The 18,066-nt window shown below is 35.7% G+C and overlaps 1 protein-coding gene across 3 annotated transcripts in view; it reads left to right on the top strand.

Moving 5' to 3' along the window:
- Positions 1 to 17,809, top strand: part of TOPBP1 (DNA topoisomerase II binding protein 1) — a 50,183-nt gene extending 32,374 nt beyond the window's left edge. For 2 of the 3 annotated variants that reach the window (XM_074312855.2, XM_074312856.2), the window contains 12 exons: positions 51 to 174; positions 770 to 913; positions 1,032 to 1,134; positions 2,368 to 2,560; positions 4,099 to 4,319; positions 5,141 to 5,307; positions 5,547 to 5,655; positions 8,425 to 8,588; positions 9,588 to 9,725; positions 11,017 to 11,106; positions 11,296 to 11,457; positions 16,586 to 17,356. In XM_074312855.2, coding sequence (XP_074168956.2) covers positions 51 to 174; positions 770 to 913; positions 1,032 to 1,134; positions 2,368 to 2,560; positions 4,099 to 4,319; positions 5,141 to 5,307; positions 5,547 to 5,655; positions 8,425 to 8,588; positions 9,588 to 9,725; positions 11,017 to 11,106; positions 11,296 to 11,457; positions 16,586 to 16,729 — 1,759 coding nt within the window. In that variant the 3' untranslated portion in view covers positions 16,730 to 17,356. Of the gene's footprint in view, positions 1 to 50; positions 175 to 769; positions 914 to 1,031; positions 1,135 to 2,367; positions 2,561 to 4,098; positions 4,320 to 5,140; positions 5,308 to 5,546; positions 5,656 to 8,424; positions 8,589 to 9,587; positions 9,726 to 11,016; positions 11,107 to 11,295; positions 11,458 to 16,585 lie in introns of all 3 variants that reach the window. The other variant, XM_019725913.3, reaches the window with a different exon arrangement.
- The last annotated feature ends 257 nt before the right edge of the window (positions 17,810 to 18,066 follow it).

Here is an 18,066-nt window from a genome sequence, read left to right as displayed (position 1 = left end):
ATGTAGATGTTTCTCTTAGTTATTTGGTTTTGTGTATTTGGTTGTTTCAGGTGGAGTTTTGATGAAACAGTGACTCATTTCATCTTTCAAGGGCGACAGAATGACACTAATCGAGAGTATAAATCTGTAAAAGAAAGAGGAATTCACATTGTTTCAGAGCACTGGCTTTTAGAAGTAAATATTTTTTTCCTCCCCTCTCTGTTAAATGAAAATGTATACAAACATTATTTCTAGGCATAAACCAATTTCAGTGTACATAAACAAGTTGGATAACCTTAGTTAACTGCACACCTCATTTCTTTGGCATTAAAAACTTGAGATCTTTATTCCTTAAATATTTAACAAGTCTTTAATGGGTACTCTTTCTGAGTCTGATTCTATTCACTAATTAAAAATGATGTGAAAGAAAATTTTATAATTTGAGAATTAATTTAGCAAAGCAATACAGTTTAGAACTGTCCTTTTCTTTTATTTTCTTTCCCCTTCCCCTTCCATTCCTGGTATTCCCTGGAGTGTGGCTGATACCTTGGCAAAGTATAGAAATAGAATTAGATTTTATATTTGAATGGACATGACATTAAAAAGTGAGGACAGTTTAATCGTCCTTTGTACAACAGAATTTTTCAGTGTCAGCTACTTTTTAAAACTTTAATTTTGTGAATTTTTATCATTTTAGAATGTAGTGTAATGGTTATCCTTATCCAACTTAACATCATTTATTCACTAAGATTTTTTCAATCCTGTTTTAAAACACACCATTGTATTGCAGTGTGCCCAAGAGTACAAACATCTTCCTGAATCTCTTTATCCACATACTTATAATCCCAAAATGAGCTTGGATATCAGTGCAGTACAAGATGGCAGACTCTGTAATAGTCGACTGCTCTCAGCTGAGGCGACAAAGGATGATAAGGTAGATAATATGGATGATACATTTACCCCTTCCTTGAGCTGAATGTATAATTATAAATTGCTGTGAAACCTTATACGATGACTTGGTTTGAGAAATTATAATTTTTCTCCTTCAATAGGCAGATCATTTGCCTATAGAAGAAAATGATATAGATAATATGACCACCGGTAATAAAGAATTAGCCACGTCAAATGGAAATGGAAGGAAGGACTCTAAAGGAGGTAAAATATTTTAAATTATAAAAGAAATTATAACAATATCTTTTTCATGCAGGACAATTTCTTTGCATCAAATGGAAAAATTAAGTTATTTTCTGTGATGCTAAATACAAGTAAAGCATATATTTGAGGATTGAATTGAGGTCCCATGCCAGTTATTAAGTAATGATTTGTAAAGCTTTAAGTGATTTAAGTATAAAATTTGTAGAACTAGGTATTTTACAGAGTTAGTGTGATACAGCCCTATTTTATTAAAGATAGATGAAGTGATTTCAAAAATTTTTTGGTTCAGTTCTTTTCAGTGATAGTCAAAAAGTTAGATGTACAATATATTTTAACATGTTCACGTGGTTTTGGAGGTACAGAAGGAAGTATGGAGAGTTTCTCCCATCCTTTCAATGTTGTTTTTTTCTAGAGCTGTTTTATGCATACACAATCATAAATATATACTCTCCTTCCCCACTTTTAAAAATATATATAAATGGTGGACTACTATATATGCTGTTTTATACTTTGATATTTTTAACAGTTCAAGTTGTAGAATGTTTCATATTGGTGCATAAGGAGCATCTTCAGTCTTTTTCTCTCTTTTTTTTTTGGCAGCTATATAATACTCATATGAATGGTCCACTGTACTTATCCAGTCCCTTATTGATGGGCATATAGGTTATTTCTAATTTCTTGGTATTATAAAAAGTACTGCAGTGAATAACCTCTCTCTCTAGGTGTGCTCTTTTTAATGGATTAATATTTTGTTTTCCTTACTCATCCTACCCTATCAAAGCTTTCCCTATGACATACCTACTTAGTCCCACTTTGTACATCCCCAAAATATTTAGTACCTATTTCAGTGTTTAGTGTATAAGCAGCCCAAAGATAAATATATTGTAGTCTGTGTTTTCAAGCACTGTAGAAGAAAATCACATACATAAATGCACCTCAGAGTATAGTACGTAACACGAGAGAGGGTCAGAAGCAGGCAGGGAGTTCTACAAGAGAGATTGTTACTGCAAGTCTTAGCAAAGTGTCTTCAAAGGGCTTCCTGATTATTTCATATACAGTCCTCATGGTAAGGGTGGCCTTTATGTTCTACAACAGTCATAGTCTTAGTACATTATAACCTGTACATATTCAATAAATGTCAAGTTAATGTGTGTTAGACAAAATAGTTAATGTGAATAAGAGGTGATAAAAAAGAGAAATGCACCTTGATTGGTATATTTGTGTTTGTTTCAGTTCTGACACAGACCTTGGAGATGAGAGAGAATTTCCAAAAGCAGCTGCAGGAGATAATGTCTGCAACATCAATAGTGAAACCGCAAGGGCAGAGGACTTCCCTTTCAAGAAGTGGTTGTAACAGTGCTTCTTCAACCCCTGACAGCACTCGTTCTGCCCGCAGTGGGAGAAGTAGAGTCCTAGAGGCACTGAGGTACAAACCTGTCACTCATCGTGGTGGCAGAAAGGAGTAACTAGATGACTTGGAAAGGTAGCTCCTTCTATAGGTACCTGATGACTCAGTTCTATGAGAGTTAAGCCTAATTTTGTCTTTTTTTTTTTTTTTTTAATTTTTTTTGGGGGGGAATATTAGGGAACAGTGTGGTTTTCCAGTACCCATCAGCTCCAAGTCAAGTCGTTGTCCTTCAATCTAGTTGTGGAGGACGCAGCTCAGCTCCAAGTCCAGTTGCCATTTTCAGTCTTAGTTGCAGGGGTCGCAACCCACCATCCCATGCCGGAATTAAACCGACCACCTTGTTCAGAACTTGTGCTCTAACCAACTGAGCCATCCGGCCACCCCTCTGGCAGCTCACCAGGAGCTCGTTGTCTTCTAGTTGTGGAGGGTGGGAATCGAATTCCCACTGGCCCATGTGGGAATCGAACCAGCAACCCTGTTGCTAAGAGCTCGCGCTCTAACCAACTGAGCCATCCGGCTGACTTACCCTTTCTTTTAAATTAGTAAAGAACAAGTTTAGAATATCAAAACCAGTGTAAGATTTTTACTACTGGACCTAATTACTTAGCCCAAACTATATATATATTACATTCAGATATTTCCTTTCTTTTCCGTCTTCCCTCCCTTGTTCCAAGCAGTTTTAGCATTCTTAATTGGGGGCAGGAAACAGACATAGAGGTTTTTTTCCATACCAAGCAGAGAGATGTGATTTAAACAGTTATTTCTTACTGGAACTACATGCATTTTATATTGTCTACAAATTTATCTTTCAGGAAAGGTGAGTGCAGAATCTTAGTGTGATGTAATTTAAGTTTGGTAGCATTACTTCGTTTTTTTCCTGATAGAAAAATCTCTAATATGATGAGCATCATGGACTTACACCTTGAATTGATTAATTGAGCTATGCATTTATCTTATGTAACTGTATATTTAATGAGGCTAATTCTATCCGAGTACTGGGTAAAATTGGCTTTTGTTAATATACTTCAGGTCATGTTTTATCATTATGGAGAGCCTAAATCTTGTGCAAAGTCTGAGTAAATATTCTAAGAATAAAAGACTGTCTTCCTTGTTTTTGAGGCAAATGAAATCTTAGGTGGTATCATCAGTTTGGGTACATTACTTTTACTAAGATTATATACATACACACACTGAAAGACTCAATATATACATTGAAAGAAAATAACTGGAATTCTATTTATTCTCCAATGGAATTGTTACAATTATATCATAAAACATGCTTTACAGGGCGGCCAGTCAGCTTAGTTGGTTAGAGCACGGTGCTCTTCACAAGATTGCCAGTTCGATCCCCACATGGGCCACTGTGAGCTGCGCCCTCCGCATCTAGGTTGAAACAACTACTTGACTTGGAGCTGATGAGTCCTGGAAAAACACACTTAAAGTTTTAAAAAAGAAACAAAAACATGCTTTACGAATTTACAGTCTAATTTAAGGAATGTATGAGTGGATTTTGTTATGGCTATCTGTTTATTAAAATTGTCCCTTTTATTCCTTAGGCAGTCTCGTCAGACAGTACCTGATATCAACACAGAGCCCTCCCAAAATGAACAGATCATTTGGGATGACCCTACAGCCAGAGAGGAGAGAGCAAGGCTTGCCAGCAATTTGCAGTGGCCTAGTTGTCCCACACAATACTCTGAACTTCAGGCTGACTATAAAAAATTGGAGGATTCTCCTTTCCAGGAGCCTTTACATGATACAGAAATTGCTGAACAGGGTAATGAGAAAGAAATCTGTTTACTTGTTTATATGAAGTACATGTTGACCTCTTTAAAATAATAGCTAAGCACACTGGTTCTCTGAATTATACATGCAAACAGAAACCTTACTAGATATTTCTGATTTGGGTTTAAACTTAAGACTCAGAAAAATAATTATAAGTTGAGGTAATGTATCATCAGTAAATTGAAAAATACATTTTGATTTTTAAATTTGGAAATTTAGAATCAGGCATTTTTTTCCAGACGTGATTTTCACCATTATTATTTCTTTTATTCTAGTCCTTTTTGCACTTTTTTTTTCACAATCATCTTTTTATTTAAATCTTCTAAATTCTACCCAGCACACACCTACACACTTGTTCTTTGGATTTGTATGCATTCCTTTCTGAATTCCCCTATTTTTTTCTTCCTTGGGCTTTACCCTAAAAATAAAATGTTTAATCTCTCTCATTTTTGGTTATCTGTCGTCCCCCCCTTCACATCACATGATTATTTCTTTGCACTATCTCTGCCTGTTATTTTCTGCATGTGTAATATTGCTTTTCATTTTACAAATTTTGATACATTTTACTGATGAGCCTTGGTTATTTCAAGAAGGGTGGGAGAAGACCACAGATAACACCAATTGCCCTTTTAATGTTAATTAATTGCATTTATGTATAAGCTCTAGAAATAGGCTACTTCTTTTGCATGTAGTTTTTACATTCTAGAATTTGCATTTAATTTCATCTTGGTTAAGACAGATGAGCATATTTCCCAGAATTTGTTCTTAGTCATGTTTGGATACTATCACACTGTAGCATTTTATTGCCCTCAGATGTCTGTGATGCTGGGACCGCGCATGTGACTGAAGCCCCAAAACACCCGATCTCTGAAGAACTGGAAACTCCAATAAAAGACAGCCACCTGATCCCTACACCGCAGGCCCCCAGTATTGCCTTCCCCTTAGCCAACCCACCTGTGGCTCCACACCCTAGAGAAAAGGTTTGTTTATCCTTAGTGTGGTGATATGGTTTTGGGATATTCCTGTTGTGCTGCATCCAGAATTTGTTGATGTCAATATCAGGGGTTCATCAAATGTGGAAAACTGCATTTCTTTGCATTGTATTATTTCCATATTTGATAACTCAGAAGATTAAGTAAAATGTTACTCTAAAAGTACTATATACCTAAGAACTTTTCTTAATGTTAATTTTTTCTAAAATAAAATTTTTCCATTCCAGATTATAATAGAGGAGACTCATGAAGACTTAAAAAAACAATACGTATTTCAGTTGTCATCTCTGAATCCTCAAGAACGTATTGATTATTATCATCTGATTGAAAAACTAGGTACAAGTATTTTATTTTACTTGAGTCAAAAATGTCCCATATAGTAACCCTATTTGGAAGTCAAATGTAGTTGACATCATTTATGAGGTATAGAAATTGAAACAAAAAAGATGGGTAACTTGTCTAAGACTATACAGTGAGTCAGCATTAGAACTTTTAAAGTTCTAATCTAAGTCTAAAGTCACTGGGTCATAGGATTGAAAGATTTAAATTGAAACCAACCATTAAGGTTAAAGAAGCTTTTGTACTTGGCTTTGAACATTTGTTCATTGATGAAACCTTGGACCAAATCGATGAAATTGTAGACTTACAGTATAAGTAAAACCACATTTTAATGAAGTTGAAGGTTTGGTAATATCAAGAGAGGAGCTCCTCATGTAACATTGTTATTCCACTAGTTGTGGAGTTTTCAATCAGACTTCATTCTAGAAGCAGCATACTAGAAAGGGAACCTGGTGCTGTATAGCACCACTCTCCAGTAGAAATAGAACATGAGCCACACATGTAATTTTAAACATTCTAGTAGCCACATTTTAAAAAGTAAAAAGAAACAGGTGATACTAACTTTAAACATATTTTATTCAGCCTTGTACTGTGTTTCCCCGAAAATAAGACCAAGCCGGACAATCAGCTCTAATGTGACTTTGGAGCAAAAGTTAATATAAGACTCGGTCTTATTTTCCTATAAGACTGGGATAATATAATTATAATATAACCTAGTCTTATTTTACTTTATATATATGTAATATATAAGACCCGGTCTTATATTAATTTTTGCTCCAAAAAAACGCTTTATTGCTGATTGCCCAGGTAGGTCTTATTTTCCAGGAAACATGGTAGTATATGCAAAATATTATATTCAACATGTAATCAATATAAAACATCAGTGAGATGTTTTGCCTTTTCTTCATATTACGTATTTGAAATCTGGGATGTATTTTTCACTTATTGCACCTCTCAAATTTGGACTAGCTGTACTTCGGGTGTTTGATAGCCACATGTGGCTAGTGGCTATTATATTGGACAAAGCAGCTTTATAGGGTTAGGAAACTTATAGCAAGAGAACTTAATCTGACAGCTTGACGTAGAGAAAACATTAAGAAATAATGGCTGATTTTAATAGTGGCCCTGGGTCATCAAGAGAAGATTAAATGTTACTGCTGTCCATTTAAGGATATGGAGAACCATGAATATGGTTTTTTTTTTTTTAAGATTTCTGTCAAATACAGTTGTACACTTGAGAAGCTGTGTTTCTTAGAAACTTTATTCAGGTAGAACATTTTGTTTCCCAGTTGCCTAATAAATTAGATGGAATTATAAGTCAGAATTGCTACTCTTTACCCAGAGCTCACCAAAATGGAACACTCAAGTGTCTGTCTCCTTAGATGGTTCCATCTCTGCGAACTCTGGGCAAGAGTAGTAGCAATTAGCAGAGAATTGTCTGGAAAAGGAGAGAGAACAGGGGCACTTAAGTATAGATTGTGCTGGAATTAGGAGTCTGTGACTAGAGGGTTTTTGGTTATAGAACGCAAAAAGGCCCTTCACTTTGTAAATGAAGAACTGATGTACGTAAATCAGCCAATTATGTTATCTGGGTCACAGAATAAATTTATTATATAGAATTAGATGTTGCTATTATATTAATATGGAATTTTTACTTTGTTCTTTTGTCACCTCTGTGATCCTGGGTGACTTACTCTACCTGTGTCCTCGTGTAAATTGCAGATAATAGTAATTCACCTCATAAGCCTGTGAGGATTAGTTAATCTTGAGCACTTTCATCAGTCCCTCGCTTTATATAAGTGCTCAGAAAGTATTGCTGCTATTATTGTTAGCATCGTCTCTAAAGCAGGAGTTCAAATGTTCTGTTAAAGGCTTAGAAAGTCCTTGATACAACTCTGCTTCACATCAGCTTATATTTATGTACACCTTCTTTTTTCCTCAAAGTCAGACTTGATACATTTAAATCTGAGAAGAGGTTTCAGCTCCCACCCGCTGCTTTGTCTCTGTTTACTTAGTATGTGTGTTTTCTTCCCCAGCTTCTCTGTTGGTCGGCTGACCTTATTTCCACCCACAAAAACTTTTCTTCTTCTACTTTTAGTCTGTAGATGCCCCTTTTTTACTTCAGTCTCTCTGGTTACCCATACTCAGTGCTTGAAAATTGCTAAGGTAGTTGAGAGAGACCTAAGACAAATGACAACCAAGTACAGTATGTGGCCCTTATTTGTATGGTTTTTTTTTAATATCTTAATTGTAACAAGCCAAGTGCAGACAAACAGGAAAATTTGAAAAAGGATTTAGTATTGATACAGCAAAGAATTTTTGTTAATTATTTTAGATCTAATAATGGCATTGTGGCTGAATAAAATTTCCATGTATCTCGGAGATGCATACTAAATACGTAGGCGTAAAGTAACATGATGTCTGGAATTTGGTTTAAACTAGTGAAGTAAAAAGAGGGGGAGAGATCGAAATAAGGATGGCAAAATTTTGATAATTTTAGAACCTAGTTGTCCAGATAATTTTAGAACCTAGTTGTCCAATATATGGGGGTTTACTTTATTTTATCGACTTTTGTATTTTAAATTTTCATAATAAATACTGTTTAATAAAAATATATATGTAAAGTAAAATAATTGTCATCAAGGTTTTTTGGTTTATCTGGTGCATTTTATATTTTATAAATAATTTCTGTGCAAAGTTAAGACATATTTTTCCCAGGAAAAAGTTAAGAATCGATAAAGCACTACCAATTTTTCTCTACTTCAGGTGGATTAGTGATAGAGAAGCAGTGCTTTGATCCCAGCTGTACACACATTGTTGTGGGACATCCCCTTCGAAATGAGAAGTATTTAGCCTCAGTGGCAGCCGGCAAGTGGGTGCTTCATCGCTCCTACCTCGAAGCCTGCAGGACTGCTGGGTGCTTCGTGCCGGTGTGTATTCAAATTAATACAGATGATTCCAGCACATGCACTGATCATTCGTATAACTGAAATAACTAAATATGACCAGTTAGATTATACTCATTGTATAAGGTCCATATTAACAAAACAAAAAAATTTAGAGCTTATAGACGCAGATTCCTAGTTACATCAGTTTTATTTAATTTGAATGTGGGGATTTTTTACTTGAAATAACATTATAAAATATTAAGATGATCTCGCTGTAGGCTTTTATCTTTACTGTGAGCCCATTAAATATTAAACTTACTATTTGAACTATTTTGGTTCTTAAGTGATCATCACAGTTGTATGAATCATATAGATTTTGAAGTTTTCAATCAAAATCCCTTAGGAATCTCTTCCACAGACAGGTACCAAGCTGTTAAAACATAGCTCCTCTGAGACCATGTCCTCTGTGAAGTTCTTCTTACAGTGGGTAAAGCCCAATAATTTAAATGTTACCAATTGCTATGGTTTAGCTATCTATCTGTATTTTCTTAGAAATGTATGCTTTTTTTTTTTTTTAATTTCTAATTAAAAGCCAAATACACAGTGGAACCTCGGTTTTCAAACTTCTTCGTTGACAAACATTTTGGTCTACGAACACTGTAAATTTTATGGATCTATGGTATCATTAGATAGTAAAATTAATGCTAAATTTGCAGTTTTAGGGGTTGATTTTAAAGGTCTGGAACGGATTAATCCATTTTGCATTACTTTCTGTGGGGAAACCATGCCTCGGTTTTCGAACGTTTCAGAACTTGAACAGTCTTCCAGAACGGATTACATTCGATAACCAAGGTACCACTGTACTTGGTTCTCATTGGAAGCCAAATTAATCTGCATTTCCTCCATACTCATAAACTGATGCTTACCTAGTACTCCCTGTACTTATAACAAGTGAATGCATAGTTTTTAACTCTTATTCGATTGTATATTCCTCGAGGACATATTGTAGGAACTCAAAAGTTGGTTGGACTAATTCTCTAGGAAGAAGACTATGAATGGGGAAGTAGTTCCATACTTGATGTTTTGACTGGAATCAATGTACAGCAGCGAAGACTAGCACTTGCAGCAATGAGATGGAGAAAAAAAATCCAGCAAAGACAAGAATCGGGCATTGTTGAGGTATTGACATATGTAATTATGTAGGTAGTATAAATGGCATTCAATGTCATGACTATTCCAGAATTTTTTTTTAAGAGACTTTGCTTGACAAAATAATGATTCTATTTGTCTTTTATCCCTTGATTAATACACTTAATTTGGGCATTTTAAATTGAGCTTAATGTTAATTCCTAATTTTTCTAGTTGTGATCAACAGTAATCTTAGATATATTAAAAATAATTCATATGAAAAATGTGACCCATACTGTATTTCTTCCAAAGAATTTTTTCAACATCTAGCTTCAGGGGTATTTAGTACTTAATTTGGGGTCCAGAGGAGTTTGTAGATTAAATTCAGCGAAGCTGTATACTTTAGATGGTGGGGAAAAAATACTTCCTTATTTTTACTAAACTCGTAATTAAAAGTTATTTCCTTTAATTATAAGTCTAGGCAGCAAATCACAACACTATTAATAGTAGCAAAAGAAGTCAGGTATTTTTCTTGGCATTATAATTGCAAGTATCTTGAAATACTGTTTATGTTCATCACTACTTAAAATTATAGTAGTTATTTGATTCACCACTAGTTTTGATTTAGTGCATTAATATAGAAACACATCTATTATGTCACAATTTTTTAAATAATTTGATAATTTTTAGTAAAATTGTTTCCTTTGTAATCTTTTATACTTTATTTTGAACATTTAAAAGACATTATTCATATGGTATGAAAATTACAAAATAAAGCTATTATTTTTTTTAATTATTTAGAGAACAGGTCCATAGTTTTCACCAGACTGAAAGGAGTCCATGGCTTGAAAAGGTTAAGAACGCCTAAGTTAAATAATCTTTTTGTTGTATTCTGTTTTCTGCTGTCTCCAATCCTTGTTAGCCTTGATTCTCTTTCTTTTAGAGTAATTCTGTATATTTCAAATATGCAAAAGTTTTCAAGAGAAATACAATGGAGGAGTCATCTAATCTAAGAAATTGTGCTTTAGGCTCTACTCTTGACTAATTGTAAAAATGAAAATACTAGAAAAGACAAAAGTCAAGTTGCTTTGTTTAATGTTACCTAATCATTAAATCATTTTCCTTCATTCTTCAAGTATTTATTGATGGTGTACTGTGTGTCAGACACCATGGCTATATGTTTCACAGTATTCTGACCAGACACAGTTACCACTATGGCAAAAGTAAAGGTTAACAAGATTATTCATTGATGTAAACTATGTCTACAGATAAAATATTATCTGTATTATTCTGTCATTTATTTTCCAAATAATTTCAATACTGATTATTTTTTCATTTGTAGGGTGCATTTAGTGGGTGGAAGGTTATATTACATGTTGATCAGTCCCGAGAAGCAGGATTTAAACGCCTTCTTCAGTCAGGAGGAGCAAAGGTTTGTAGTGAAATCAGCTTACTCAGTGTTTTACATAATTATTTTCTAACCAAGATTGCTATGATTGGTTTTTGATTTTCTGTACCAAATGGCAATCCTTAAGTGAGATGGTAATCCTTAAGTACATGTTGTACAGTTGAATTACTTTGGGACACTGATAGATTGTGGTGCTTCTTGTTTTTTCATTAGGTGCTACCTGGTCATTCTGTATCTTTATTTAAAGAAGCCACACATCTCTTTTCTGACTTCAATAAACTGAAACCAGATGATTCCGGACTTAATATAGCAGAAGCTGCTGCTCAGAATGTGTACTGCTTGAAAACAGAATACATTGCTGATTATCTTACTCAGGTTTGTGAGATTCTGTCCTTGACCTCCTCATTACCAGAGATCTGCTTATATTCATAGAGAAGTAACTGCACAGCAAAACCCTTGGCTTGTTATTGATAGAATGTTAGTTTCCTGTTCTCTATTTAACCCCTTTCTATTGTTTTTTATAATAATGAACACATATGTAAACATTTAGCTTGGAAGTTAAATATGAGCTAGGTATAAAAATCTAGGTACTGCTAAAAGTGTTCTTTTAGATGTTGGAATATAAAGCAGAAATTGATTCCAGGAATCCAGGAGAAACATTTACCCAAGGGTTCGTTAGCTTTTTTGACCTTTTGCATTGATATACAGTAAATACCTGTGTTAGACACTAAGGTAAGTCAAGCACTTGCTATATGGAGGGCTCACTACACTCATGTTCAGAATTGGCCCATGTTGTGTGATTTGATGGGCAAAGAAAAATCTTCCTGACACCAGAGTGCCTAAAATTCCATCAGCAATCAGCAAAGTATGACACATGATCATAAATGTCCTACTATAAAGGATTTCAAACAGAATGGCATAGAAATAAGGGAAGCCAGAATTCTGCCTGCCTTGTGATTTTTGCTGCTTATGTTTACGAGTTGCTTAGGGTTTAATAAAAAGAATTCCTAAAACATAAACATGAAGCCTTTGGCATAAAGCAGTGGGGCATACTTAATTTCATGTCCTCCAAAAATTCCTGATCATTTCAGGTATACAGCTGCCATCTAAGACAAGATCCAGTAATTATTAATTGCATGTATTCTGTTGGACTTAGTGTTTGTACATACATTCTCATTTCATTTTCTTTTCTTAATAAGAAAGTATATAAAACATATGTACTGGTTAAAAAATAGCAAAATGTCATCTAGGGATCCAGAATAAGAAATACAAGATTTGGTGGCCAGTTTTCTCAGTTGGTTAGAGCATAGTGCTCTCTTAACACCCAGGTTGCCGGTTCGATTCCCGCAAGGGCCAGTGAGCTACACCCTCCACAGCTACATTCAAAAAAATGACTTGACTTGGAGCTGATGGGTCCTGGAAAAACACACTGTTCCCCAATATTCCCCAATAAAAACTTTTAAAAAAGAAAGAAATACAAGATTGCTAGTTCCATAGGCATTCCCTTTTGCTCCTCCCCTTTTGCATCTCCTTCCTTCCCCCCAGAAGTAATTACTATCTGAATTTTGGTTGTGTCCCTGCCTTTCTCAGGGTTGTAATATGTGTCAGGTACTAGATGTATGGAGGAATACGTTGCGGAAGTGAGCTGTTCTGTATTTTTAAGATCATCACTGCCTATCTCTAGCCCTCGGATATAGGTCAAAACAGAACACTTTCATGAGGTGAAACAGCAGGCTACGGAGGGAAGAGCAGCAATTTCATGGCCAAGATACGCCAAGCACAGATAAAACTTTTGAGATAGACTCACCCCAGTGTGTTCTTACCTCAAGTTAAAAACTAGGTGCGGTGGCCACAAGGATCTTGGTGATGACAGCATTCAACATGGCCTTACTCACATTGCTCCTATCTGCATGGTTACCTACTTCTGTGCACAGCTGTCATACCAGCATCTCCATGCGTACCCTTTATCTCTCTTCTCTGTTGGATCTCCTGTTTCTGAATCCCATGTCATATCCTGGTCTGTTTTCATTTTGATGGAGGTCATCTTCTAGTAGCTTCTTAAGAAAGAGAACAGTGGAGGTAAATTGTTTGAGACATTCTGTGTCTGAGAATTATTTTTTCTATGCTCACACTTGACTGATAGTTTGGCTGGGCACCAAATTCTGTATTGGAAACTATTTTCTCTTAGACTTTTGATTGCTATGTCTCCTTGATCCGAGTATTGCTGTCGAGTATTCCAAAACCATTCTGAATCATAATCCTTTATATGTAACTGTAAACTAGTAGGAAGTTCCTTATCCCCAGTTTCCTGAAATTTCAAAATAATATGATGGTCTATTTATATTATGCCAGACACCTGGTGGGCCCTTTCTCATCTGGTAACTTACATCTTTTAGTTGTGGGAAATCTTGAATTATTTCAGTGATGATTTTTTTTCTCCTCCACTTGCTGTTCTCTCTGGTACACTTCTATTGAGATGTTGGATTTTCTTACTTCTCACCTATGTTTATACTATACGTTTTGAGAGGTTCTGTTTGATTTTCCCACACCTATCAACTTCATTTTGCTGTTGTGTTTTCAATAATCACCTTTTTTAGTTTTCTGAATATACATTTTATTATCTTAATAACATTCTTTTGTTTCAAGGATGCAGTACCATCTCTTAGTTCTCAGAGGATTTAGTGATACTTTTTTTTTTAAAGCTATTCAGCATTTCACTTTTCTTTTTTTTTAATTGGGAGACCTTGGGGGACAATGTGTTTCTCCAGGGCCCATCAGTCCAAGTAGTTGTCCTTCAATCTAGTTATGGAGGGTGCAGCTCAGCTCCAAGTCCAGTTGTTGTTTTCAATTTTTAGTTGCAGGGGGCGCAGCCCACCATCCCATGCGGGAATTGAACCAGCAACCTTGTTGAGAGCTTGCGCTCTAACCAACTGAGCCATCCAGCCACCCCTCCAGCAGCTCAGCGGCAGCTCATTGTCTTCAATCTAGTTATGGAGGGCACAGCGCACTGACCCATGTGGGAATCGAACCGGCAAGCCTATTGTTCAGAGCTCACACTCCAATCAACTGAGCCATCCAGCTGCCCCATACCTTTTTTTTTTTTTTTTTTTAAAGTTTTCTTATCTCTGCATAGTTTCTGCTTCCCCTAAGTTACCTCTTTGTTTGGATCTTTATCTTCTGTGTTAGAGGAATTGATCAGATATCTGGTAATTATTGGCTTTCTGCTCATGATTAGAATTAGGTGATAAAAAGCAGATTGGAAGTATTGAGCACATAAATGGTTCAGTCTTGTCAGTTTGGGGCTGGGTGAAATCTGGATAGACCAGTTATTGGAGACCCTTTTCCTAGATTCATACCTTTGTGTGCTTCTCGAATTGTTTTTCTTGCGTGAGAGAGGAGTCTTCTGATCTGCCTAAAGGATAAGTTGAGAACTTGCAAGATTTATTGTCTTAGCAATGTTCAGATATACTACACAGCATTATTAATTTTACACTGTGCTGTACTGTATATCCCCAAGACTTACGTATTTTATAAGTGGAAGTTTGTACCTCTTCACGAACCTCACCCATTTGCCCCCCCCCCACCCCCCCAGCAACCACCAGTTTGTTCTCTGTACCTGTTGAGTTTTGAAATTTGTTTTGGTCTTTTCTTTTTTTTAGATTCCACATGTACATGAGATCATACAGTATTTGCCTTTGTCTGATTTATTTCACTTAGGACAATGCCTTCAAAATCCATCTATGTTGTTATATTAGGATAATGCCCTAAAGATCTATCCATGTTGTAAATGGCAAAATTTCCTTCTTTTTTATGGCGGAATAATATTCCTGTGTGTGTCACATTTTCTTTATCCATTCATCTATGGATGGACACCCAGGTTGTTTCCATATCTTGGCTGTTGGTAATAATGCTGCAGTGACCATTGGATGCAGATACCTTTTCAAGTTAGTGTTTTTGTTTCTTTTGAATAAATACCCAGAAGTGAAATTGCTGGATCGTATGGTAGTTCTATTTTTAATTGTTTGAGGAACCTCCATGCTGTTTTCCACAGTGGCCGTATCAGTTTACATCCCCACCAGCAATGCACAAGGGTTCTCTGTTCTCCACATCCTTGCCAATACTTACTATTTCTTGTATTGTTGATGCTAGATATTCTGACAGTTGTAACGTGATACCTCATTGTGGTTTTGATTTGCATTTCCCTGATGATTAGTGATGTTGAGGACTTTTTCATGTACTTGCTGGCCATCTGTATATTTTCTTTGGAAAATGTCTGTTCAGAGCCTCTGCCCATTTTTAATCAGTTTGGTTTTTTTGCTGTTGAATTGTATGATTTTTGTATATATTTTGGCTATTTAGATGCTTATCAGATACGTGATTTGCAAATACTTTCTGCCATTCAGTACATTGCCTTTTCATTTTGTTGATTGTTTTCCTTTGCTGTGCAGAAGTTTTCTGGTTTGATCTAGTCTCACTTGTTTATTTTTGCTTTTATTGTCTTTGCTTTTGGTGTCAAATCCAAAAAAATCATTGCCAAAACTGATGTGAAGAAACTTACACCTATGTTTTCTTCTAGGAGTCTTGTAGTTTCAGGTCTTAGTTTTTGAGTTAATTTTTGTATATGTTGTAAGATAGTCATCCAATTTTTGTTATTTTGCATATATCTGTCCAGTTTTCCCAGCACTATTTATTGAACAGACTATCCTTTTCCCCCCTTGTATATGTGTGGGTTTACTTCTGGGTCTCTTCTATGCCAGTGATCTGTTTGTCTTTTATGTCAGTACCATACTGTTTTGATTACTATAACCATGTAATAGAGTTTGAAGTCAAGACGTGTGATGCCTTCAGTTTTGTTGGGTGGTGGGGTCTTTCTCAAGATTGCTTTGGTTATCTGAGGTCTTATGTGTAAGTTTTATTGTACTTATGGGGGGTGGGGGGCAGAGGCCCTTTTCTTTTATGTTGGAATCTGATTGTGAGAAAAACAAGGGTTTTGAAGTCAAATAGAGAAGTGTGTGAATTTTGGCTTTGCCACCTGGCTAGTTATGAAACACTGAGTGTGTTATTTAACCTTTTTTATTTTATCTGTAAAACAGAAATAAAAAATACTTCTCACGTGTTTATTGTAAAGGTCAAGTAAAACTTCAAAAACTTACATTAAGCATGTCACATACTTTTATCCATGTTTTCCATATTTTGTATTTAATCCATATTTTACAGATAAAAACCATTATTAAGGTCTTAGCTAGCCCCACTTGCCTAAACTATCAGCTCAATAACAGGTGAGATTGTCAAGCAGGGACTGTTCTCTAAATGTGACACGTGCTAAATAGCATACCTTGAAAGACAAATATTTTCTTTGCAAGAACCTAGGAATGATTATACATTTTCCTTTTAAAATTTCTGTGGTCAAAAAACAGAGTAATTTATTACCCAATCATTGAACAGTTTTAAATCTGGGGAAAAAATGAATAATGTTGGGTTTTTTTTCCCCCCTCTTTCATAGGAAACCCCTCCTCGAGTAGAAAATTACTGTCTACCAGAAGCTGTTTCATTTCTTCAAAATAATAAGGAACCTGGGCCTGGATTATCACAAAAGAGGAAAGCTTCTACAGAGAACAATAAAATCAAACGATCTAGAGTACACTAATCATATGTGCTCTTTAGTTGCCAAACAGTAAATGTTTTTTTTTAAATTAAAAGCCAGAATGGATTTGTATAGTAATTTAGAGACAAGTACCTGAAGAATTTAGTATCAGAGTATAACGATGAACCCGTTTGAAGTTGGTTTTTAACACCTGAAATTTTAACCACTGAAGTATTAACTGTTTCTGAATGGATAGTTATCTGAACTCCTCGGCTGCTTGTCATTAAACCACATTGAAGTGTGTAAGGGGAATTTTATTTATTTTCTTACAAATATCTGAGGCTGTAGCTTAGTGGAAGTTTCATTAGCAAGGTGATGGATTTTGCCTTGAAATGTCTGCTTTAATTCATAACAAGGAAGTTGTCAATTGGGATTTATTTGTGTTTTCCCTGATTTTTATCTTCTCACCATTTTACCTCTTTTTAACAGGAGCCTGAGCACAAGGTTTAATGAGGAACTGAGGCTTTAAACTTAAATATGGGTGTATATATGTATATGTATGTAGAAATCTCCATGATGTTCGCCAAGTTTGGGCGCCAGACTTGGAAAATAAAGACAATAAAGAATAAAAGTAATGACTCAAATTAGTTGTTAAAATAGATTTTAAAAATAAAAGTACCCTGGCATTCATTCTCTTGTTGAAGCAATAAAATATTCGTAAAACTTAGCTTAAAAAGCAAATTGCAGGGCTGGCCAGGTGGCTCAGGTGGTTGGACTGCCAAGCTCCTAACACCGAGGTCGCAGGTTGGATTCCTACATGGGCCAGTAAGCTGTGCCCTCTACAGCTAAGACTGTGAACAACGGCTCTCTGGAGCTGGGCTGCTGTGAGCAGCCGGAGGTCGGCATGAGCTGCCATGTGCTGCCAGGAGCAGCCAGTGGCCAGTGTGAATGGCTGGCAGGCAGCATGGGCCAGGGAGCTGTGTCCTACACAACTAGACTGAGAAACAACGGCTTGAACCGGAGTGGGGTGGAGGGAGGCAGAAGAAAGGTGGAAAAAAAAACAAACAAATTGCTAGTTATGTTTCTCATGTTTTTTTATTTAGAATACTGTTCTATTGGATTAATAAAAACCTTTTATTAGAATCAGGACTGTAATTTTTATGTAACTGTTCAATTCCTAATGATTCTTTGAAAGGCAAACTCAGACAATAAAGGGTTGAATTTCTTAATTTAGACACAAAAATAAACTTGAAGTTTTTATCAGCTTTTCCTCTAAATGGAGTAGAGGTTGTCCCTGCCCCTCAAGAGAATTGGCCCCTCAAATCTGAAAGCTTTGAGCTAACTCACAGCTTAGGACAACACATTCCTGCACAGCCAAATAGGTAGCATGGTCACAGAAA

The sequence above is a fragment of the Rhinolophus sinicus genome, chromosome 5 (genome assembly GCF_057876585.1).
Source record: "Rhinolophus sinicus isolate RSI-liver-muscle chromosome 5, RSI-T2T, whole genome shotgun sequence".
NCBI lineage: Eukaryota > Metazoa > Chordata > Mammalia > Chiroptera > Rhinolophidae > Rhinolophus > Rhinolophus sinicus.
Note: the sequence above shows the minus strand (reverse complement) of the source record. Positions and strands in the feature narration are given on the sequence as shown.